General features: G+C 46.1%; 1 protein-coding gene across 1 annotated transcript in view; it reads right to left on the bottom strand.

Moving 5' to 3' along the window:
- Positions 1–21,390, bottom strand: part of grin2ba (glutamate receptor, ionotropic, N-methyl D-aspartate 2B-a) — a gene marked incomplete at its 5' end in the record, with an annotated part of 125,975 nt that extends 104,585 nt beyond the window's left edge. The window contains one exon of the mRNA XM_084569957.1: positions 21,364–21,390. Within this exon, the coding sequence (XP_084426083.1) occupies positions 21,364–21,390 (27 nt within the window). The remainder of the gene's footprint in view (positions 1–21,363) is intronic.
- Between the last annotated feature and the right edge of the window lie 5,138 nt (positions 21,391–26,528).

Consider the following 26,528-nt stretch of genomic DNA (forward strand, 5'->3'; position numbering starts at 1 on the left):
GCCCGAGGTGTGAGAACAAATTTCTTTAACAGCCTTCAGAGACCCCTGCCGTAATAAATACAACAATCTTTTCTGCAGACTTGAGCTCCGTGACAAATACATTTCACAATGTTTGTGTTTATTTCACATGTCTGCGTGCATTTAATTCAAAATATGGAGGAAATTTAAAAGGAGCGAGCTTAAATTCACCTTTTTGCACCTTTTTATATGTCTGTGACTGCAGTCCACTACCTGTGCTACATCTTTCTTCACCACGTACAGTATACAGTTTATATATACAGTTTTCTGCATGAATATAAAAGAGAAAACAGGTTGTGCAAAAAAAAAAGAAAGGAAAGAAGGAGACCCCAAGGTAGAGGATTTTGAAAGTGCATTGAAACTGAATCGGCATCTGTTTTGTTAAACATTTTACATCAATTATTTGCAAAATTGAGAGGGAAATCGGCGTTTCCTGCTTGTCAGACGAAAACAATATCTGGTTTGTTTTATTACAGCAAACTGCAGTGTGTAAATCCATGTCATCAAATATTCACACTAATAACAGACGAATTAAGAAGAGAACATTTCCTTTTTTCTATTCCAGTCAGACAGATGTCAGAAGGGATCGGCCGATTAGCTAAGAACCCAGCGTTTCAGGTAGTTACCCACCCCGGCCAAACACAACCAGCTACTAAGTGGACCCAAATGGACATTAAACGAGGTGATGGTAATTAATGAACTCCGAGGCTAACGTGGCTCATGCGGTTGCAGAGGACGGCCAACGGAGCAGGAGATATGGGGCATGGCGGCGCTGTTACAGCCCTGTAATTGGATCCACCCATGTCCAGCAATATAAGTAACACGATTTTAAACGGACAGGGAGTCAAACACATCCGAGCATCAGAGGGAACGACACACACAACGCAATGCAATCTGGAAAAATCGGCTTCCCAGTCAATCATAATACCTGGCTTTACGAGCGGGCAAACAGGCGTCGTTGTAGTTTTGTATTTAACACATGTGACTGAACAGCGCTCCGTTCCAATCTCAACATATTCTGTTCTCACGGTAATAAGTCTGCACAGGACGGGGAGCATTACAGCTGAGGAGGGGTTTGTGCGCCGCCGTCATGTTTGTGTGCGCGGCTGATGAATTTAGTTTGAAAGGTTGTGAACAACGTTAGCAGCAGCTTGCTCTGCCTTAATGCGTTTTTGAGACGTGACATTTACGCTTTTTGTTCCAGCGAAACACTGCAAGAAGAAAAATGTAACGCCGGCGCTTATCATTAGTTTTGATTTGAAATTAATTCAACGGCGGACGGGAAAAGAAAACAGTCGGCGGTGGCAGTTTGAGAAGCTCCCGCCGCCCGCGCCACCTCCCTCGGGTGGCGCGACCAGGCCACGTCGCGGGTCGCGGACGAGACAAGGGACAACAGCCGGACGCCAAACCTCCGACATGTGGAGCGAAACGAAAGAAAGCGCCAGTCCGATTTGTGTGTTATAAAGCTCCCCTGATAAATATTCATGCGGGTTTGTCTGCGCCGCCTGCTGTGGAGGTGGAAGGTGATGTGTGAGTGTGTGTGATTACGTGTTTGGACCGGTGTCTGCACATGATGTTCTGCTGCAGCCGCTCGCCGGCCCCCTCACCGGAGCAGGCTTCGCGATCACATGTCCGCTGAGGCTCCAGGAGCAATCTGCCTGGCACCTTCTTTATCGATTTGGGGTCGCCACAGAGAATCCATGTCGCCCTCTTCTTTCACACCAACTACCTTCATGTCCTCCTTCACTACATCCATAAACCTCCTCTTTGGTCTTCCTCTAGACCTCCTGCCTGGCAGCTCTAACCTCAGCATCCTTCCACCAATAGAGCCACTACCACTCCTCTGAACATGTCCATCTCGCACAACCGCCCAGAGAAAACCTTAACGACCAATCGACGGACATCACGATCACCAGTTCCAGAAAGTGGGCACCCTGTCGCGCCCCGTCGCTCTCCTCCTCCCCAACCGTCCCCTCCATCTCTTTCTTTCACTTTAACTTTTCTCCCTCTGCTTTCATCATCCGAACAACGCTTCCTCCCACTTCTCTTTTTCCCTCGTGCTCAGACTCCCTCGCCGCCCTCTTCTCATTACGCGCCGAGTGTCAGGTTTTGTCGACGCCGTTGCATTTGCATGAGAGCTGGAGGGCCGAGGCGACCGGCAGTTTGTCACATTTAATGCCTGGTTTGATATTTAAGAGGGGCAGCAGAAGATGGCTGCGGAAAAAGAAAGAAAGAAAAACAATCTCCCCGCATCTCTCAAATGTGTCCGTGTCGCATGTGTTTCATCTTGGCCCGATAAGTCAGGCGTGCCGCGGCGGTGGCTTCATTCCTGTCATCACGAGAGGCTCGCATGTCAGAGGCTGCTGCGGCGGCGGCGGCGGAATAAGTGCTTTGAAAGATTGCCTCTCACATCAAAACCCACGCACACTTGAGGCTACTTACGAGTGTAATGCTTCTGTCAGTGCTAGCTTGAGATTTCATTAGAAGACGTGAACAAATGAGGAGGAGAAACTTCACTTCAAAAAATAAATAATCTGCACAGTGGTTATTGTTGACGACGAGACCCGATTGTCGTTCAGTCGTTCGCTCTTTGACGTTATTTGACGTTACCTGGACAACCTCTTCCACACGACCTGTGGATCCGTGGTGGGAGGTGGGAGGAAGTGAACAGACCCCCCCACCTTCCCCCAGGCCTCAACCCCTCAAACATTCCAAGTCTCAATTATAAGGCTCCTCTTTCTGTTTCTTATAGCTTTCGTTGAAATGTAAAAGCAAACTAAAATATTCCTCCCAGAATTAAGAAAGATGACATTTAGCTTAATTTCTGGTTGATGAGAATGTCAACTCTGAGCCGCGGATAATTAGACATACAGATGTTAGTTATATATATATATATATATATATATATATATATATTGAATAATTATGGCAGGAGGAAAGCAGCGGGAGGCTCAATCACCTCCTTTGGATAAGGTCTATGATTACGCCTCTGCACACATTTGCGACTTTATTTATAAGTCGAGAGCATGTGTGTAACCGGATCTCCTCCACCTGCTCGTCAGCACCCCTGCTCTTGTCCTGGCTGGGCTAAGTTCCTCCCCATGTAATGTTATTGTCTGGACAAGACAGGACGGGACATTAAAAGTGAGCCTTGGCTCCGTCTCCGGCTGCTGGTAAAAGAGTCCCTCTCAAACACTCATCGATACCATCTACAGGTTTATGCTTTTCCAATTCGCGCTGGCAGACGGAGGATACGAGCTCCGTGCACCATCTGGAACAAACTACTGATTTAAAACAATTTGCTTTCCTTCTTTCTCTCAGGAATCTATTTGATATTGTATTTGTGCTATCAAGGACCGTGTCTAGATGCAGATGTAGTATTTCCAACCAATAACTGATTTGGTATGTGTTTACATGACACACAACAGTCAAAGCGAAGAGGTTCTTCAAAGCGAAGTGGTTCTGCCAGCCGTGGAGCTTTCAGTCTGTTGGAATCTAACAGATAAGGAAGATGACAGAGAAGACGTTTCCACCAACTTTACCGACAACACTGAATTGATTCAGCAGAAGAAGAAGAAGAAGACCGAGATGTGTCCAACGTTGCTGCCCAAATGGAATCCGGTTTCCTTCATCTTATCAAACACACTCCGGGAGACCCAAACATGCTCAGAACAAAATGGATTCAAAACAAGGAAAAGCGGTCACATCAAGTAGGGATGCCCCTGCCATTTTTGGTTCAATGCACACCTTGCGATGCCAACCTAGACCCATCATCACTGATGTAACCTGGGCTCATCGGGTGTTTCGGGTCTTTCAACATCGTACACCCTCGCCCAGGCGACCCAGCCGGGGGTGATCAGTCCCCGGCTTGTTTGGTCCACGGATCGCCCCCTCTTAATCCACAGCCATCTTGACGCCTTCTCGGCGGCGTCAGTGATTTTCTTGATGGCTGTCTTATGCCCAACAGCTTGAGAGCCCTGCAGAGTGACTGGCCAGCGAACCCCCTGCATCCAACCTTGATTTTTTAAAATCGGACAGGGCTACAGCCATGCCCAATCTTTTGTAGTTCTTTGTTTTAGGTGTGCCATTAACCAAAACCGCTTCCCTGTAGCGTCAAAACTGCCTCTTCTGTTTTAGTGGCACTTGGCTAGCGTTAAAGATGCCAAAAAGAAGAAGAGGAACCAAAATCGCGTGACTAAACATGTCCGACACTGTGGATGTCTGGTGAAGTGGTAGTAGTTGATTGTAGGTCAGTACTAACCACCTTGACTCAACAATAACGAAAATCTATTGAGTATACTCAACAACAACAAACATTCAACGCTGTGTTTAAAAGAAAAGCTTCAAGGAAAAGAAATCTTCCAGAGAGAGTTAAGGAGTTTATGGCATCGGATGACCTGGACATTTGCGGAGTAGAGAACACAAGGTACGATCTACCCTCTCCACACTACATTAATATTTATTGGACTGAATCCAGTCACATCTAGGAGAAGACAAGGAAGATAAGAAGAGTTTCTGAATTTACAGGAGTGGACATTTTGTTTATTAAAGAACGGATCAGGACTCGGTTCGGCTGAGCTCCAATCACAAGCTACAGTGCAGTATGGCTGAAGATGCCAGGGGGTGCATTTATGAGGCCATTACAAAATTCATCACGATTCTCTAAATTTACAGTAAAGCGTTTAGGAATGGACTTAATATGACAAGCTTACTGTGATCCATACTCACTGGCGTGCAGCCCGAGCCTTAACGGACTGTAGATCAAACGCCGGACGCAGTGTAAGGTTAGACTAAATCCTGCTGCTTTTCTCCAATTACAAGACGTCTCCAAGAGGCCGTCCTTAATGAATCAACAAAATTACGAGGGAATAGATTCCAGGTGGCTCGTAGCCAAACGTCTGTGCGAGTGCACGCGGGAAGCAGGTGAAAAATCATGCAAATACTCAACCCCCGGAACAGATTTAAAGGATCAAGTTAACAATAAGGAACTGGACATTTACAAACTGAAGACCTCAGAGAGCTCTTTAAAACCCTAGATCTAGTCGGAGGTTTACATAAGACGCCTCCATCCATCATTTCCTTGGGAAGATTTGACCAATGACACCTCATCCAAAATGTTTTTGAAGGTTTTATGTGTCATTTGTTTGAGTAGCTCAACTTTATCTCTAGGCACTGTCAATATACACCAATCAGGCATAACATTACGACCATCTTCCTGTAGGTCTCCCTTGTGCCTCCACAGTTGTGACTCATCAGGGAACGGACATGGGCCTTCTGAGGGTGTCCTGTGGTGTCTGGCAACAGGATGTTGTAAGTGGGGGGGGGGCTCTGTGGATCATCCCACAGATACTTGATCAGTTTGGGATCTAGTGAATTTGGAGGCGAGGTCAACACCTTGTGCTGTTCTTCATGCTTTTGCGAGTTGTTCCTAAAGTGTTTTGGCATTCTGCTGGGGATGGCTGCTGCCATCAAGGAGTGTCATTGCTTCTGAGGGTGTCCTGTGGGGGGCCTTTGAGGGGAGGGGCCTCTGTGGATCATCCCACGGATACTTGATCAGTTTGGGATCTAATGAATTTGGAGGCCAGGTCAACACCTTGTGCTGTTCTTCTTGTTTTTCGAGTCGTTCCTAAAGCGTTTTTGTGTGCTGCTGCCATCAAGGAGTGTCATTGCTATCGGGTGGGGGTGCCTGGTCTGGTCTAGGTGGGTGCTACATGTCTAAGTAACATCCACACCAATGAATGCCAGGTCCAAAAGTTTCCCAGCGGAACGCTGAATTGTCACAAGACGGTCGATGTTATTCATTTCTACTGTCAGTGGTCATAATGCTGTGGCTGATCGGTGTATGCTGAGATGCACATTTGATCAATTTGCTGTTGGAGCACAAGTGAGTGTTCCAACACATTGGCGTTCAAGTATTGACCTTATTTGAGTAACCACAACGCAGATGTACTTCCCAGTCGCCCAGCAGCTGCTCCTGGCGGCGTCCACGCCACAGGGCTGCACATGGAATCCATACAAGCCGTCCAAAGGATGCTCCCACAGGACCCGAGCGCAGCGTGTGGGGAAGAGCACAGGCAGCGCCAGAGCCCCAGACTCCCTCGGCTAATTTACTGGACAGAGGCAGTCACAATGTGAGGCGTTTTCTCATCGTTTCGTGAAATGTGGCAGCTGTTGAGCGGGTACAAGCGCCTGCAGCTGTTTGATGATGTGCTGGTGCTGCAGCTGAGGGAGTCGGGCGGGAGGATAATGCATGATCAACTCACTCGTCCACACTCCTCCGTCAAGCCACGGGTCATACCAGACTGATAACAGTGTGCTCTAGTCTCAGGTGGTGGTGTGTGTATGTGCTTGTCCGGGTTCTGTCTTTGACGGCATGTCCGATACCGACCATCTTCCGTCTACTATCAGCTGTTCATTTCTTGCATATCGAGTCTCCTACAAAGACACGTAAATTCTTCAGACTGACAAATGTGTTTTGACAACACTCGGGCAGATAAGCACTTGGTCTCTGGGATCTCTCCCAGGGACACATTTCTATTTACACCTACTCCGCTGCGCAGAGGAGACGCTTAATCTTCTCCATGATTTGTGGCGTCAGCGACAAAATCCCTTTCTCCACTGTTCCTTTTCTCCCCCCCCTCCCCTTCCATCCTGACTTCTGCTTCCCTTCTGTCTGCTTTTATCTACTTTTCTCTTTTCTCGGACGCTGCGCAAAAGCATTAGCGCGTTTCGCCCATGTGTCATTGAGAAAGACCTTTGCGGGACTGTTTTTGCACTACGCCGTCTGCCGAAAGGTAAGGCTAGGGATCGACAGAGGATGGCACGCCCCCCACCCGTGCCAATAAGAGCGCTGTAATCACTTTAAATGTGTTTTATTGTCAGCTTTCCACAGATTAGAGCCACAATAATCTGTCCTCCTCCATCCATCTCATTCCAAGCTGTTATTTTTGGCACCAGGATTCTGCCTTTTTGGATTAGTAGGTGTGCAAGTGTTTTTTTCTTTCTTTCTTTCTTTATGTGCGGTTGTGCAGCGAGGCATCGACGCCGCTCTGCTGTGGATGTTGTGCCGGATCGGTTTTCTTTAGAGAGGACGCTGTGGCTGCACGCTCAAAGTCTTCAAGTGGAGATCAGCGGCGGCAGCTCATGGGCATTTGTATGGTTTGGTATACATCAAAAACCCAAGCCTTGAAATATGCTTAAGCGAAGAACATGCCCTAATCCGCTCTAACGCGTCTGCCGTTACAATGCGCTAGCAAAAAGGTGCAGGGCCATAAAGGAAAGGTGTGCAACACATTTCATTCTCAACTTTGTGCAGAATGGGACAATTGGGCCGTTTAAATACCGCCATCACCCACTCGTAGTCTTTTATGGACCCATCCAATTCATACCGCTCGGTTAACGGGCTAAACCGTAGATGAGATGAACACTCCTCACTCTCCCCTCGGGCTGAATATTGACTGATGACTTTCAATTCTGTTGCTAATTTTACTCATTTCAATTAATTCCAGGTATTCTCGCGCTATGATTAGTAGCTGCGGGAGGATCCGGCTTCCGTGCTGCCATTTGACAGACTGCCTTCATCTCCAGCCTCTTGTTTTTTTGGGGGGTTTTTGTTTTTGCATGATCATCACAATTTTCTTGCAGACCTAAGGCTGCCGTGGCTGTCTCTCTCGCTCTATCTCTCGCTCTGTCTTCTGCAGCCTCGCCGGGCTGATGTGCCGCGCTGCCTCTCTGCTGCAGCGTGATGATGAGACTCCCCACAGGGATAATGACATCTAAGAGCGTCTCTCCAACGGATGTCCCCCGGATTTAAATCCCACCCAACACTCAGCCTTAGAGAGAGAGAGAGAGAGAGCGAGAGAGAGACAGCAGACAGGGCGGCCTTGTCAGTTCCGACAGGCCGCAGCCGCAGCCGCCGCCGCCGCCGAGATGCGCGGGGAAGACAGTTAGTCAGACTGGCCAGCTCGCCGGGCAGGAATGGAGGCAGACAGCAGCAAACACGGTGCCACAGGTGAACACTGAAGCATGGTGGGCGGCTGCAGAGTAGAAACTGGTCTCTGCAAAGCTCATGTGAGAACAGCATGACAAGCTGCAGACACGTAAAAACGCCTCGGTGATGCCAGATACTTTCTGCTCTCTTTCAAAAGATAAAAAAAAAAAAGCAGCTTTTGAAAACGACCTGTTACTAGTTAAGAAACTGATTTACAATCCACAGCAAGGTCAGTGTGAGGGGAGGGACGCAGAACCTTGCAGCTGGTGGAGATTTAATGTCTTGCTCAAGGACGTGTCCGGCAGGTCAACCGCCACACTTCCTACTGTGCAAACCTGCAGCTCCGCCGTGTCATGCACATCTCATCGTATCCTAAACCACCAACATCTTGTCTCTTTAACGCAGCTTTTTGTAAAAATTTCAAATATTCCACCGATGCACCAACTGCAGTTGACTTATAAATGTTCATGCATGCAAATCTAACCAAATGGCGGCATTGGGGCTCATGTGTAAACGGTTGATCCGACTCCAGATCAGGTCAGGAGACCTCCAGAGGCCTCTCTCTCTATCTCCATCTCTCTCGCTCTCTCTCGCCGTCGCCATGGCTACCCGGAGGACTCCATTTGCAGCGGCACAGTCGGCAGGGTGAATCGCTCCAGTACCTTCAATTAGCAACCCATTATCATTCATGAGTTTGTTTGCGCAAAGCTGTAAGATTGAATTCCAGTTAGTCCTCCCCTCGCGGCACTCGCCCGCTTGATATGATGTTAAGGGAAGCGGAGGTGGCAGCCGGTCGGCGGTGCCGCGTCTTCCGGCTCCTCCACCTTCGCCTCGTTGGACTCGTTTCTGCTCCATCGGGAGGGGAGGGAGGAGATGGCTCATCCACGTACCTCCCTGGGACGATTTCAGTTGTAGTTGTAAGACACGCAAAAGGTCATAAATTAGCAATAGGGTTACCTGGTGGAAGCTTTTAACTCTGTTTGAGACCAGAAGGTATTTTTTATCATTTAATGCAGTCACTTCTCATGCAGCATGACGAGTAGATGAAATCTTAATGCCAACTGTCTTCTCCATTTCCCTCCACCGACACCATTATTTGCTGTGACACAATTAAAGGAGTGGCAGTATGTGGTAAACAAGGCCCACTGGCCTAGAAGCTTCAGTGGTGCTTCTGTCCTTTGGGTTTTTTTTGTGTGTGTGTGTGTGATATAATGGTGTTGACCCCAGCGGCGGCAGACCCTCCATACCGAGTTATTATATTTATGCAACCGCTAAGCTGCTCCGACTTATTTCACAATGCTGTCAGCTCTCCGTGAGCGGCCGAAGGTCCGCCGCGGTCGTTCTCAATTTCTGCCCCGGAAAAATCGAGCGGCAAGAGAGAAACCGAGAAAGACGTAAAGAGACAGAGGGAAGAGGCGAAAAGAAGAAGCGAGTCCCGCTGTATATTTTATTCAGCGGCGGCGGAGTACAATTCATAATCAGGCCCCGGCTGATTCACAGTTTTAATTAAAAAGTAGCCTCACGCCGGCGGTGGTAACATCTTGATTTATGAACGCCCGACCGCAGGCTCCCCGTCCGCCGGGGGAGAGTGAGTTCACCGTCGAGGAGTTGCGGCTGGGGAGAGGAGCAGAGAGGGTGCTAACGCTCAAGAGGAGGGGAAGTGTCTCATTTCTCACAGCAAGGTGGTTGGCACAGTGGGGATATAACTCAGTGTGTCGGAGAGTGTGTGTGCATGACAAGCATATGTGCAGGTCTGTCTATGTGTATGTGTGTGTGTGTTTGAGCCTGATTCAGATATCACAAATATTATCGACAGATTTCGGTTTTGACGTCAAGCGATCAAGATAACGGATCAAGCTGAACCGAAACTTGTCAAACTAATCTGGGCTAGTCGAAGGTTTTGTGCTACAGTTCTACTTTTCACTTGACTGCATTTTTTAAAATATTGATAGTAAAATCAAATTTCAGTCCCGCTCCAGGCTGCATGTACGTTAGCAGTTGTGCACGGTTTATGATTCTGCGTCAATTTGACGTCCGCCTCACCAGAAACTTAAAGGGGAACTACTGTTTTTTACAACCTGGAATTTATTTCTAGCATAAAATACCATTGTTTACTCACCAATATCACTTTTGTTTCATTTGCACTTGTTCAGGAGATATTTAGATCTGCGTATATCTATACAGTGGGAGTGAATGGGGCACCGATATGCAGCCTCTAAATAATGCATTATCTGCCACGAAACTCGTTCATTTCGCCAATATTTTGTTATGATACGCTAGTGCTATTCCCCGTTGAGTCCGGAGTTATTTAGAGGCTGCGTTTCGGTGCCCCATTCACTCCCACTATATGGATATACGCTGATCTAATTATCTCCTGAACGAGTGCAAATGAAACAAAAGTGGTATTTTATGCCAGAAATAAGGTCCAGGTTGTAAAAAACAGTAGTTCCCCTTTAACTACGCGTCACAGCGATGCAGACCGCAAGAGCTGTAATTGGTCCGCTTGATCGTAGCGCTTTAGTATTTCCAGTTGCATCTCCATCTCTGCAATTTTTGACTTGATTGTTCTGGATCAATAAAGATGGAACACATCGAGGAAAAGTTAACTGAGGAGGTTCGGAGATACAAACATTTGTAAGAGTCGTCTTTGGCGAAATTTCAGTCGCCGTTGTTGAAAGTGAAGCAGGAAGTAGAAACAACAATTAACCTAACTGGCAAAAAAAAAGACACAGCGCCAACTAGCGATGCTATGCTTCTGTCTCTGACCTCTAATACGCTGAAAAAATATCAAAGAAAAGGACACAGAAAGGGCAACGTCAGTGGTTGAAAAAAAAGAAGAAAAAAAAAAGATAGATAGATGATGGTATAGATATTGGCTGAGGAATTAAAAGCCTTTTGGAAAACAGCCAGCGCTGCAAATTTAACTGGGGCTGATGGAATTTGCTTTGGCCTGACAGTAATGATACGTTTATGTCAGGCCCCTCCGTTTAAATCACCGCCTCAACAGAATCCCCTTGATATGGATAGATTTTAATTAAAAGAAACGATAGAAGATAGAAGGGAGGTGGGGGGGGGGGGTGATGGAGAGAGGAGAGTAAAGTAAGACAAAGCACGGGAAAAAGAAAAAGAAAAAGAATGAAAGTAACCGACTTCCCTTACTCCTGCTTTTATTTTCAGCGGCTCAATGCAGCGTCCTAGGATTTGTTTTTTGCTTCCTTCCATGCCCTCCCATTCTTCGTCACTCTCGCTGATTGATTTTTTTTATTTATTTATTATTTTTTTTATAAAGGTCTGGCTCAAACCCAGTCGTGACAACACGAAACCGCTGACACAAACACAAACATGCGCCGACGCGCACGCTGACCCCCGAGAGAGGAACGCGTCAGTTTGAATTATGTGCACACGTACTACGAAATGATCCCTTCATGTGTATAAGGTGCACAGGTGTTCAGCGGTAAGTAATAAACATGCATCATGTATCCGTCTCTCCAATTCAACCATGCACAACAGATGCATCATAAAACATATATATACAGAATCACGTTAAGAATGACACATCCATCCATTTTCATCTGCTGAAGTCAGGTCACGGTGGCAATGGGCAAGACATAGTGCTCCTCATGAGGACTTCTTAGGTGCTTCAAGGCCTATTCCAGGTCTACTTTGGGTTCCTCTCACAGCTGGACGTGCTCGGTCATCTTCTATAGGGGAGTAGCATCCTCCGCCTGTACTCCAAGCTCCTCGCTCTATCACTAAAGCTGAGCCCAGCCACGCCGTCACCTTCGGTCACTAATTAAAAGTTCATGACCATAGCTGAAGGTTTAATACCGGCTCCCTTTGTCAGCGCACGATTAAATCAAAAGCAGAATCAAAAGAAGTCTCCCAGATAATCTTCCCGTGCACCAAATTGTCAGCAGTGTTCATAAAAAAAAACCTGCGGTGCAGAACGTTTGCATCTAAATGACAATTGGCCACGTTCGAGACCTCGCCAAACGAGTTTACACAATGCTGATTACACTCTACAGCTGCGATAAAAGAATACCCAGGTTCTAAATGTAGTGTCGGTAGATTTAACGCCAACCGGCAATTATTTTTTTTTGTCGGAGCTGAATAAGGGAGGAACCGTAGAAACAGAGCAGAATACAGCAGCAAGAAGCAAAAGTCACTAATGTAACTTGGGTTCCATGAATTCTCCTAGTAGTTCGGGGGAAGGATTACAGACTAAACGAGAAAATGATAGTGACAGCGAGGGCGAACATGGATTACCCTTGGTGACTATGACTACAGAATATATATAAAGGAAGGATTAAAAAAAATACTTGCGTGTTAGCCAAGTGGTTTCTACTTTATAATGAATACCAGACGTCTAGGCATCAGTCGTAGATAATGTCATAATTCTGGGGTCAACAAATTATTATCCTGTGTCAAAACCAAGAGTAAAGAGGAAAAGGGATGTTTGTGCTTTTGTTTTGTTCTTTTGTCTATTAATGTTAAATATATTTGTCACTTCATGCACTTGCCCTGGTATTTTTACACTGTGTTAGGGTGGAACCTGTCAGTTATTACTGCACCACCATAACTGCAACCACTATAATATTTATGACTAAAGCTGCATCACATAATATTTAGAGCCTTGGAGGGAGTTATAGCCACAATATATGAGTCAAGGAGAAGAAACAGCTTGAATCTTGTGTTGAGTGCACAGATTTGAGTATTAATAAAGATGCTAGATGTCCTGTAGGCCTACAGTGCTAGCCTGGGACACTTTAGAGGCTGATGGCCTCTATACCCTCCACTGATTCTTAGGATAGTTTAAGGTTAATGGAGCATCGCTGTGACTCAGCAGCAGCTAGGAGCATGGTGAAGCAAAGGTTACTAATGTGACTTGGGTTCTATGAATTATTGTAGTAAGTGCCCAAAGGATTTCTGACGCCCCACATAAAAAAAAAAGAAGAAGTAAATGAGTTCAGAGGAAAGATTAGAGTATAAACAAGAAATACTGTCGGCTAACGTGGATTACCCGCGTTGTCCCTTTCCCTCAGTGGAGAGCTCTCAAAAGAAAAGACGAGGAACATTTTGCACTACAGCGTTAACATGTGATGCACACGTGCTTCAGTCACTTGGTCAGCAGGTACAGATAACGTCAGTAGGCAATGATTTGTGACAGACATTATGATTACAGTGGACGTAAAATAAAAAATAACCATAATCCTGGTGTGAAAACAGAGATTTTTGACCTATTAAAGTCATATATATTTGTCACTTCATGCATTTTCCCATAATTTAGGATGGAACCTGCCAGTTATCCCTGCACCTCCGTAACTGCAACCACTACAATATCACGACCAAAGCTGCATCACATAATATTTAGAGATAAAGCCTTAGAAGGAGTCACAATGTACAAGAGACCCTGAGATGAAACCATTTGAATTTTGTGTTAAGTGCCCAGTTGTGAGTAATAATATGGATGCTAGATGCCCTATGGAGCTACAGTGCTAACCTGGGACACTTTAGAGCTGATTGTCTCTCTACCCTCCACTGATTCTCATAATGCCATAAGGTTAATGGAGCATCTCGGTGACGCAGCAGCTAGGAGCATATTGGAGAAATGAAAGTTACTAAAGTAACTCAGGTTCTATGAATTCTCATAAATGCAAGAAAAGAATAGAAACAGCTTGAATCTACTGTTTTTTTAAAACCTGGACCTTATTTCTAGCATAAAATACGATCGTTTACTCACCCATTTAACGTTTGTGTCATTTGTAGTTAATCAGGAGATATTTAGATCTGTGTATATCCATATAGTGGAAGTGACTGGGGCACCGAAACGCACTCTCTAAATAGCGCATTATCTGCCGCGAAACTCATTCATTTCACCAATATTTTGTTATCGTACGCTAGTGCTATTCCCCGTTGAGTGTGGAGTTACCTGTTATCATCATCCGGGGTCTGCAGGTCAATCTACAGACTCCGGATGATGTCTTGTGACCTGGTTGATGTCATCTCTGAGCGTCGTGCGCACTCGCGACGGTCGGCTTGTTTACCTGTAATTTGCTACTGCTAGTTTTTTGCAACATGGCTGAATATTTTTCCGATTCTGAGGTTGTGGACGAACCATAGCACTAGCAAATTACATAACTCTAACCCTAACCCTAACCCAGGGTGCGGGGGTGCGCACAGCGCTCAGAGATGACATCATCCAGGTCACAAGACATCATCCATTGACCTACAGACCCCGGATGATGATAACAGTAGGCGCGTTCGACTTGATGCAGATCTGTCTGAGTCTGACTTGACGTGATGCATGCTGGGTTGTCATGCTCATAGATCTCGAATATGATTGGTTAAAATGAACTTGTTCTACCCAGCATGCATCACGTCAAGTCAGATCTGCTCAGATCTGCATCAAGTCGAACGCGCCTATTGACTCTGGGAATAGCACTAGCGTATCATGACAAAATATTGGTGAAATGAACGAGTTTCGCGGCAGATAATGCATTATTTAGAGAGTGCGTTTTGGTGCCCCATTCACTTCCACTATATGGAAATACACAAAACTAAATATCTCCCGAATGACTACAAATGACACAAAAGTTATATGGGTGAGTAAACGATCGTATTTTATGCCAGAAATAAGGTCCAGTAAAAAACAGTAGTTCCCCTTTAAATGCTTAGTTCTGAGTATTAATATGGATGCTAGATGCCCTATAGACCTACAGTGCTAACCTGGGACACTTTAGAGCTGATTGTCTCTCTACCCTCCACTGATTGTCATGATGCCATGAGGTTAATGGAGCATCTCGGTGACACAGCAGTTCATCGTGTTTAATACAATGTATTTGCAACATCTGTGCAACGTCCGTATGCATCTATACCTGTTATAAGTAGGCACATTTCAAGAAAGAAATTAGTCCTTTGTTTTGTAAAATCAACTTCAAGATGTTGGCAAGCCTAGAAAGACTCTCTCGCGCACACACTCACATTCCTAATGAGGGTGCCAACAGGGTCTGGCAGTGTGAGACTGTTTTAATTGTCTCATCTTTCGAGGTGGCACATTCTTGGGCCGAGGCTTGATTTCACACCCGATCCACCTCTAGCGCTGCTGTTATTTACACCCTACACAAATACACGTGCACCTTACCCCCCGCTAAAGTATTCATGTACCCTCCTTCTTTGCCCTCTCTCACCCTCCTCCCCTCACTGTCCCGTCACCCAACCCAACAGACGATCCGCGTTCATGGCAAATTAATTGGCAAGCTGTTGTCGTGCATTTACAAACCGCGTTAGGAACAAGCGAGCGCTGATCTCGTTAGTCTGTTTGCGAACACGATCATAATGTGAATGTGTTTTCTTTTTAATTAGAAAACAATTGGCGACGGAGAACACAGACCTCTGAGCGCCGTAAAGGTCAAGTTAGAAAGATGATTCAGATCGATAGGTGGAGCAGCTACAGTATATTCATCACACTGGCAGGAGAACAAAAGCGAGTTTAGAGACAATAATATAATTTCGACGTAATCGGTGACGCAGATAAATGCACTGCAACTTTTTCCCTCGACCTGAACTGCGGCAGGTCCTGCAGCCACACCAGCCGAAAACGAGACTAGCCCAAACCCAGTCATCAAAAGCGAGGAAATCTTGACGCAGTCTAAATAAAACTGCGCACTTTCTAAAACTGGACAACCACAGCAGCACGACCGCTAAGCATGAGCATCTCAGAAGGAAACATCCTGAGCTTCTCCGATCTCAAACAATGTTTTATTGTTTGCTGGCCAGGGCTCGGGATTCGTCATTGCGTCCTTGTCAGTTGTGTGTTTAAAAAAAGAACTCAACTCAAAGCTCCCTGCTGCAGATGCATTTGCAAGAAGTGTAAGGCGTTTATTTATGTGCAGACAGACCTATAAAACTAAACGAATGAGTCTGCTGCGGTTGTATAAATAATACAAGTGTGTTTCTGATTACAATCAGCGCTAGCTATTTAAATGGGATCATACTCGACTAAATCTATGGTAATTAAACGCAGAATACAGTAAACACCTTTCCGAATTAGGTCAAAATTGCATATATATGAACTTTTGTGCTAGTGTCATTAAGCTGAAACACACAGAACAGCCACAACATTAAAACCACTGACAGGAGAAGTAAATAACATTGAGCATCTTGTGACAATACAATGTTCTGCTGGGAAACTTTTGGACCTGGCATTTATTGGTGGAAGTGGATGCTATTTAGACATGTAGCACCCACCTAGACCAGACCAGACCACCCCCACCCCATAGCAATGACACTCCTTGATGGCAGCAGCCATCCCCAGCAGGATGCAACTGCAAAAACGCTTTAGGAACAACTCAAAAAACCATGAGGAACAACTGAAGGTGTTGACCTGGCCTCCAAATTCACTAGATCCCAAACTGATCAAGTATCTGTGGGATGATCCACAGAGGCCCCTCCTAATTGATATTAATAGAGGTTTGCTGCAAGTTTAAGGTCACTCCTTAGGTGGCCAGCCTGCAACTTTACCGACTCTGGCTCACCTCCACTGCTCTCGTAGCATAATTTTTCGGTCGCAGTTGTTTCGAGTGAAAATGGTCTAAAAACCCACTGTGCACCAGTCGCCCAGCGCCTAATGCTAGACAGGCACAGTTTGAGATGAGCCACCCAACACGGAGGAGCGTTTAGCTGCCAGAGGGTGAAATATTTCACCCCAGGAGGTGGTGGAGACCAAAACAGAGGTACAAGAGAGTGTAAAAAGGTTGTGAGTCCACTGCTGTTGAAGGTTTAACAAAACAAGGCCACCAACTCTTCCTCAGCCCAAATGAGAGATTTAATGTCAAGTATTTTCTGTGATATTATACACGCTTTACATTTTACTGGATGAATAAGTCAACCGTTCTCATCCTGCTGGACATCGGCACAAACGGCGACGGTTTGTGGAAATCGACCCGCGATTAATCCATGAGCATGAAATCTCCCGTGCAAAGAAACGCCGCTCGAGCAACTGAACAATCTCCACCTCGCCTCTCGCGGATAAGTCCTGAAACTCCGGCCCGGAGGGAATCGATGCGAGATTCAAACGAAGGGGGGCAATCGAACCGAAACACACGCGAGAAGTTAAACGGCTGCATGAGTGCTGCGGCGTCTTCAGATGCTTTAATCAGTCGGACTTTGACAAACCTATTACGTTTGCGGGGCCTTACAATGGCCAGCGTCACAATCTCCTCTCGCTTCCTTTTCTTTTCTTTTTTTTATTCTGTGCCTAGCTGAAAGCATTGCAGCCTCTTTCCCGTTCACCAGACAGATTGCTGCCCTCCACACTCTCAGTTTCTCCCTCTCGTTCTCTTTCTCTCTGCAGCCACATATCACAGGCTTTGACAGTTCGTGGATGAGGTCCCTCGGGGGAGGCATTAGCTCCCTATTGGGAGTTCTCCACTAAACCCCCGGTGGGCATTTCTCCTTAACACAACCCAATCAATAACTTTTAATATTATCTACTGGCAAAGAGAGTGGCAGCGCAAAGGCCGCGGGAGGCTTCGCCGAGAGCTGGGGCACGCCGCGGAGTTCGCTTCGGCCGAGCCACTGGAGCGAGTGAAGCATTAGCCGTGACATTTCGACCGCAGAGGGGCCAGAAGACGTTTCCTCGCGCTCGGGGGGGACGGTCGAGGGTCAGCGCCTGTGCTTGACCACTTCATCTTTCCAACATCACAAAACAGGCTTTTAGAGATTTCTTTTTCTGATGATGCACCGGCATCCGGTCCCAGTTGCAAAACGGAAAGGGCGTAGCTGACTCCCTGCGCAACGCCGCATCAGGGAAAGTAATCTCTTTTCTGGTATCGTTGATTTATTGTCCCGGCACAGCTTTCATAATGGGAAAGAAAAACGGAAGCTTAGTGGAGCCGCGATGAAGAAAGAGAAGTTTAAATAGCATTGCTTAGTAGCAGCTCCCGCACAACAAGACATTAATCAAATCTCTTCGGACAACATTAATCACAAACTATAAGACATAGGTGTTATTATTCCGAATTAAAGCAGAATCTGAGAAGTTGCCCTTAAATCAGGGATGACGGCTCCTACTTGTAAAACCCGTACCGAGTCTGTGCCGCTGCTCAACGACGAGAGTAAATCAATGTTTTTTGTGTTTTAGCCGGAGTAATATATAGATCTCCCCGTCTCGGCGTGCCCCTCAGAGTTAAAGTGTGCAAACGACGAGGGGCTTGTTTGGCTTATCGTCCAGCCGAGGACTCCCTCCTTCCTTTCTTCCTTCTTTCCTCTCGGGCCGCGTGGCTAAACACTCCGGGCCACGCGAGCGGTTCCCCGTCGATCACGTCCACCGCCGCAAAAAAGATGATGCTGACCCTGTGGCATCCGCGCACCGGAACAAATCACTCACCCGCCTCCCGACAACACAACCTCTGGGTGAGGCTTGAAAATGGTACATCAGCTGGAGCGGAGGGCGTGCTCAACCGTGGCTGTGACCGTATTAAAAAATAAATATATATATATATATACACCGATCAGGCATAACATTATGACCACCTTCTTAATATTGTGTAGGTCTCCCTTGTGCCTCCAAAACAGTTGTGACTCCTCAGAGAATGGACATGGGCCTTCTGAGGGTGTCCTGTGGTGTCTCTGAACAGAATGTTGTTAGTGGGGGGGCCTTTGAGGGGAGGGGCCTCTGTGGATCATCCCACAGGTACTTGATCAGTTTGGGATCTAGTGAATTTGGAGGCCAGGTCAACACCTTGTGCTGTTCTTCATGTTTTTCTGAGTTGTTCCTAAAGCGTTTTTGTGGTTGCATCCTGCTGGGGATGGCTGCTGCCACGAAGGAGTGTCATTACTATGGGGTGGGGAGTGCCTGGTCTGGTCTAGGTGGGTGGTACATGTCTAAGTAGCATTAAAATGATCCAAACGTTTCCCAGCAGAACACGTTTACTTCAGCTGTCAGTGGTCATAATGTTGTGGCTGATAGGTGTATATACTGTATATATAGAAATAGGCAGAATTATAGCACAAAATTAAATATGAAGAGGATAAAGAATCTAATTACACACACAGTGTGAGATGAAAGAGGCAAGTCAAAGTCATTTTCAGTCAAATCCGGTTAACGGCAGACTGCTTGTTTAGACCGCCACGCCGATTTGACCAGACGTTTGCGCCAAAACTCGTTTCCGGAAGTCACATCTCAGTCAAATCTGGACATACAGATATGGATTACGGCAGATTTTCCCCATTTAATACTCTAAAATAAATCGGAAAGCCGACCTTTCACATCCCAGATTCTCAGAGAGCAAAACCAGAAGCCTCGACCCACCCTAAAGGCCTCACATCCCAGGAAGCTGCGACCCGCGACCACATTTTTCCGATGCCAAAACGTTGTAAACAAATGAATCAATTCCCGCCCTTATATTCCAGCAACTGGAGCGCAAACACCGACTGCACCTGAAGCCTTCTCGCAGCAGCGGCGTCGAGAGGACGTGCCAGAAACACAACAGACACCAAACGTCGGAGGCTGGATCGGCTAACAATCAGAGCCGCGGGCCGTTTGTTTGTTTTTTTCGGGCGACTTTACGTGGGCTGCTCCAACCTCTGCAGCCGAGGGCGAGCGAGGCCGCATTGATCCGCGGGCCCGATCGATTCCACCGAGTGGGTCTTCGTCGTGATTTGGTAAAGGTCCAAATTTAATTCATACTCAGAGAAATAACATTAATCTCTGTAATTAGTTTTACATGCACTTTATATATACGTGTGTGTGTGTGCGGGCATTTTTTGGAGGAGTTGATTCAATTAGGAGATCATTCTGTGATTGGACTTTATTACAAATGTGCTTGTGTGCGAGTTAATGGATAAATGAGACACAGCCAGAGACTGCTGGGTCATTTTACATAAGGTGACAAAGCAGAATGGGAACGCACAGCTGCACTCTCGTCCCCGGAAACAAGCGGACGAAACACCTCCTCCACCGTCGTTTCTCGCGCTCCCGCATCGAAACTTGAGTTTGCTTCAATTCGGGACGACACAAAACAAGGAGGATGTCAATTATGATCGATTATCTTCCCAAATTAAACGCAGACAAAGAACGCCCGCCCAGCCCAGCCCGGCCTGCCCGGCGTTCTAACAAACGCGGACGGATATCCCCGAAAGCTGCTCATTTATCTCGCCGAAATCTGCCTCTCCGTTTATTTCTGATCCTAACTCGCTGCATTTCACACATGAAAGATTTCATCTCTCAGCAGTCCTGCGCTTTCGGGTTTTTCGGCGTGGCGGCCTAAACAAGCAGTCTGCCGTTAACCGGATTTGACTGAAAAGCCACGGCGCACTTAATTAATGCCACGGAGCGCCGCTGATATAATGAGGGGCCCGAATCCCATTAAGGTGAGCAACACAAAGGTCGGAGATAAAGCTTTTAAAAAACTCATGAGACATTATTATTATTCTAATACATCCTCATTTTAGCCATTATTCCAGCCAGTACTTCGCCCCCCCTCCTCCCCCCTTCTAAGCAGTTTATGTAAGAGCAGGAAGCTTGAATAATAGGCCTAATAATCTGTAACTGTATTTTTTGCTCTCTTAGAAAACAGCGGGGTGGTGCTGTTAATGAGATTCTCCTTCGCCGCTAATTCATCTATATGCTAATGTTTCATGACGTAAGGCAGTAGTAGGGAAATCTGCAGCGTCAGCGTTAGCCCGCCCCCTGAGGCAGCTGTGCGGCTTTTCAGCCAACGATGGAGGCACTTCATTACGGAGCCGAAGCTCTGTTCTTGCTGCGTAAGTTGGCGGCGGCGGCTTAGAGTAATAGCAGCAACCGTGTAATGGCTCCATTTGTAATGGCCGTCCATCAACCCCCACCTCCTCCCGACCAACCACCAGAATCTCGATGCTCTGCACCGACGTCACGGCTGATTAATAGTGCAGGAAGAAGAGAAACAACTTAAGGGCGAGAAAAGAAAACGCCGCCGATATGATGATGACCTCTCTCTGGGCCTTTGGGGCAAAAACATTTGCTAACTCGGCGCGCACTTGCCACCAAAACTCTCATCCGACAAATCCTTTAATTGCCTGATCGATGCCTGCAGAGCCACGCAAACGAGGCCGACGGTCAATAAGGAGGGGTCCGCACGCCGGCGCGCACGCCATTGATCAAAGCGCACGGCGTCCTGAAAACCAAAGATTACGCCGCTCGTCTGCGAGTTACACCTCGAACCGTTATCTCGACCCTCGGGCAAACCTCGGATACAAAGCCTGCAAAAGTTTCAGGACATCCATCACCTTGGAGGGAGGACTTGGAGAGAAAAGTCGTAGCAGAGATAAGACGTTCCACGGGGCAAAGAGGCCGCCGTGCTTAGGTATTGTCTTACCTTGTGTTTTGCCAGCCAAAGTCTCATCCCAGCGTCTCAGAAGTAGCATGATGGTGCGGCCTGGGACTCCTCTCTCCCTCTCATAGCCTCAGACTGAGGGAGGCCGAACTACAATGAGAGAAAAGACAATACGATTATTGACTGGTTGTTTTTTTTTAACAATGCAGCTTTTTTTTCCCCCTGACATCTCAGTTACACCTCAGGGATTTTTAGTGATCGTCTAGCCCAGGGGTGCCAAACATAGGGCCTGCCGGCAAAAACTAGCCCGACAGAGGATCCGATATGGCCCGCAGGTTGATTTTGCAGTGCGAAAATCACACAGACCACATTAACTGTGGCTTTTTTTATTTTTTTATATAAAATTGGCAGCTATTCCCAATTTGCCCACTAGGGGGTGCAGAATTGCGAAATAATGCCGAACTAAACAGCAGATAGCAGTGATGTGGTGAAATTGCACTTATTTTTATTAAAATATTTCAAGTTGTTCATAAAACGCATTCATAATATAGTTCTTTGCACTAAAACAAAGAAGAGAAACACGATTTCGACGTTTTTCATAGGTTCAGGCCCATCCCCGAACCAAAATGAGGTTGACACCCCTGAGCTAGCCTCTCTTTAGGATAGTTTCACATGAGATTGTTACGAAACTGCGACTCTCATGTCCGCAGAAGGTTTAAGAAGGCGTAAACAAATCGAGATTTAATAACTTTTCAGGCGTCACTCCACCAGGAGGTTCGTCCGCCCGAGTGCGCCGCCTTTTTTTCGTGATTAATCGAATCCCCGCCCTCTACCAGGACGCCTCATTAGGCGTGTGGGATTCATTTTGGGGGAGGAGGGGAATACAAATACAGATGTTCACGAACAAATCAAAACCCTGTTCAAGCTGGTGTTGAATGGGAACCGAGGAGCTGCCATACTCCCGGCGGTTTTGGGATGGGTCGAGAAGGGTATATCAGCAATTTTTCAAGGTAATTGTACTCCACGGGAGCAGCTTCAACTCCTGTCCCTCCTAAAAGACGCTCGCTTTCCTGACGTATGCCGGTCTGCTATTGCAAAAGGGAGGACAGAGGGTCAGAGGCACGTCGCGGGCCGTTAGCTTGCGCTCCGGGACGGCGCACCACCTCACCTCTCACCTGCTCTGGTTAGAATTAACAAATGAGATTAAATGAGGAGGATTTAACTGTTGTGTTCTGTTGAAATGCATCTCGCAACTCGACTCGTTCCCTCTGAGGATAAAAAAAATAATAAAATAAAATAAAACAAAACTGTCCGATTTGAAGAGAATCCACCCCAAAATAATAAATAAAACATATCCCGTACAGTAGTACAAAATCGTCTCTGCCTTCCTTCCTTCTTTCCCTCGACTGCAGCAGATCAGAGGAATAATAAACAGCTCCTATTAGTCCCGATTATGCACAGCTCACATACCATGAGTCCATGTGAGCGTCTGAGCTGCAGCGAGGGCCATACTTTAGGTAAATAAATGATTAAGTGAAAATATGTTGATGAATAATAAACCAGTCTCTGCGGGGTAACAGATTGTACTTTTCATATTTAATAGATTGACGGGCCTCACACGAACTCGCCTGCACGCACACACGCACACAAAGACATGTAATCACAGGCGAACGTGTCGACAGGCGACACGTGAAGCGGGAGGTTAGAGAGCTCTCTGGTTCCTCGAGGTGGCTAAATGTCTTCCGAGCGCACAGCCCTTCTTCGCGGACGCCGTCTGTGTCGATACAAGTCCTCCTAATCAGCTCCGATGAATTATTGAAGAGCCTTTTTATATCAGATCATGACCCACATTCCCGCTCGCTTCAAGTGACTGCGCTGCCAATAAATAAAATCAAAAAATAAATTAATAAATCTGAGATGTGCTTTTTAAAGTCGCCCCACATAGGCTCCCCTCGACCTCGGACGAGGCTCTGCAGGGAGCTCCGTCCGAGCTCGGGCCGATTCGCTCGTTTCGGATCGGATGAGGTCGTAATCTGAGGGGCTCCAGCTCACTTTGGATTTCACAACAAAAAAATCATTCTAGCTCTGACTCCTGACGCACACGGTGACACGCAGAAGTGCTTGAGGGCACGGTAATCCCTAGACGGCACACGGCGGAGGTTAAAATGGAATATAAAACATGCTAATAGAGCGTTATTGCCGGTTTCATTAAGGTGGTTGCGGCGCTCAGAGCCAGACGCAGGAGTTGTATTGTTGTCTCATTAAGAAGCACATGGAGAGAGAGAGGGGGAGAGGTAGAGAGAGAGGGAGAGAGAGAGAGAGAATCAGTAGGAAGAGGGATAGGATTATGAATCTCCTCAGCCCCTGCTGTCTCCTCTCCTGGCCTGTTTATCAATGATGGCTGCAAACACGGTGCCTATGAAATCTCTTAAGCTCTGTTTGGAGACGTTTGGCAGACTCCCCCCCTTTCTTTTTTTTTCTTTTTTTCCTCTCCTCGTAAGCTTCTGGCGTCAAACCGTTTCAGGTGTTGAAAATAGCTCAAGCTACATCGTGCCCCGGTCATTACAATAACACCTCATTGTGCTTCTCAGGGTTTATGAGACATCTTGGCATTCTTTGTAGTGCGAATTCAAACCAAGACTTGTGGATTTAAAGTCGGAATGGCCGGACTTTGTCACTTTTCGGGCAGTTTTTTCAGAGAATTCGCTCAGAAATCTGATTGTTTCCTTAAAGTCCTGAATTCGGTCTGAATTCTGTCTATAAATTCAGAATTTCAGACCTCTGGCTTTTGATTGGTTTTCGCTAATGTCTCAGATCCTGAATTTACAGTAAGAGTTTCTTGCTCACAAATTCTGAATTTAATACCTGAATTCAGATTTACACTTCTGAATTTTAGTCGTCTGACTTCTTTCTCAGAATTATCTTTAGTTCTCATTAATCGCTTAAGAGTTGTGAATTTAAATTCAGAATTTCAGACTTCTGATGTTTCCTTTCAGAAATTTCTCAGATTCTGACTTTGAACTTAGTTTTTTTTCCCCCCAGAACTGATTTTTCAGTTTTCCTTATTTATCATACATCTCTTAGCGTTCTGAATTTAAATTCAGAATTCCCTTTAGTCACAAATTCAGAATTTCCGACTTGTGACTTTTTTCCTTGTCAGATTTGTCAATTTTAAGTTAGTTTTGACTCTTTTGTTCCGTCAGATTGCTCAGTTTAAAAGCTGAAATCTTTTTTCCAAATATCTGACTTTAATGTCACACTCTGTACAATACTTTTATTTTTTACAGAATTCTCTGTAACCCGAATTAAACGTAAGACTTCAGAATGTCTGACTTTTCTGACTTTTTATCCTAGAATTCTCTCAAAATTTGTACATTTTTCATAATTCTGAATGTGAAGCCTGAATTCTGTCTTTAAAGTGTAAAATTTAGACCTCTGACCTCTGAAGTTTCCTTTTAGAAACACCTCACAATCTGAATTTACAGTTAGGACTCTTGACTTTTTCCCAGAATTCTGACCTTTTTCTCTCAAATTTTTAGATTCACTGAAGTCAGAATCTGGCAATTTTCATGAATCTTTCTTCAAATTCAGACTTTTCTCTTTCAGCTCTCTCCTATTTGTGATTTCTGAGTTTAAAGTCCCTTTTCTTAGATTCCTGAATGTGAAGTCGGAGCCTCAAAAATCTAAATTTAACGTCACACTTCTGACTTTTCTCAGTATTCTCTGTAGTGTGACTTTTACCTCAGAATTTCAAAAAAGATAAAAGCCAGGACATGAAAGAAAAGTCACACTTCAGATGATTTCTTCCAGTAGTCCTCTTCCAGTTCTCTTCCCTACATGTAAAACATGAGCTGCAGTGTCACATTTGACAGAAACGTTATATAAAATACATCCATCTGTAACAGGAGCGCCTGCGATCACGATCCAGACGTTGGTTCAGACGTTAAGCTGCGTGCCTACACGGCGTTCGACAACAAATCATCCCCACATTTGCATGGCAGCGATCCTCGGCTGCATCCATCTTCCTAACTGTTGGACGCCAATCACTCACTGTGAAGGATCGGTGAAAGTGCGATCAGTATTCTCTCTGAATCACCAGTCGCATCAGCTGTATCGTCTGCACTTTCACAGCTAAGTGGGACATAGCGTTCACACCAGCCTCCACCTCAACAACAACAGCGCCGCTGCAAGAAAAGTGTGTTTCAAAAAAAAAAAACCTGCCGCAGACTATTCTGCTGATCGTTACAGTAAAATGACAGCGGCGAGCCGTGTGTCAGGGCCAGCGTTTGCACCCGAGACGTCCATTTTGCAGCTGTGGCAGCTCTTGACGGACTACCTGAGCTTAAGTGCCCATCTGTGGGTAGGCTACGGGGGTCACATGTGTGCCGAGAGCGCCGAGCAGAATGGGTAATGGCCTCCGGGTTATGAGAGCAGGTCCCAGGTGGGGCTTCGCAGGTACAGAGGCGTAACCTTGACCGACACATGCACACACACACACACACACACCAGGACATAAATCCACACCGCCGTCAGCCCAATGATAGGAAAGTCAATCAGAGAAAAGGGGTCAGTTGCCGTTGCACTTATGATGGATGGATGGATGGATGGGGGGAAAGTGTCAGCTCGTGTGTGAAAGGGAAGGGAAAGGAAGAGGGGGGAGGTTGTGGGTGTGAATGTGCGTTTCGCTGCAGACGTAAGAGTCAAATTTGATTCACTCCGCTACCTGGAGATAAAGATACACGCCGTCGTTCTGAGGCACTTTGTGTTCTTTGGAATAAGAGCAGATAAAAATAACTGCACCGAGCAAAGGGCAGCGTAGTCCATCTCTTCCATGTAGATTGCTTTATTGATCTACGTGTATAAATTCCCCTCTCTCACACTAAAACACACACACACACACACACACTCCACTGCTTTAAATAAGAGCAGCCTCATCTGATAGGAAGGAAGAAGAGTGGATGTGCAAAACCAAGCATGGAGATTATTTCAACACATCATGTTTTTACATTATCTGACTTTAAGGGTGAATTTATTTGCACAGGAATAAAAATGTCAAACAAAAAAAATGAAAGGAGTCGCAGCGTGCACACCCACACACACACACACATTAAACATGAATACCCACATCTAAAACGTGCAAACAGCGACAAGCATGTGTTGATTCCAAGCGCCGTACTCACCTATTTAACCCCTCAACCCCTTAAGAA

The sequence above is a fragment of the Chelon labrosus genome (genome assembly GCF_963514085.1).
Source record: "Chelon labrosus genome assembly, chromosome: 21".
In the NCBI taxonomy this organism is placed as follows: domain Eukaryota; kingdom Metazoa; phylum Chordata; class Actinopteri; order Mugiliformes; family Mugilidae; genus Chelon; species Chelon labrosus.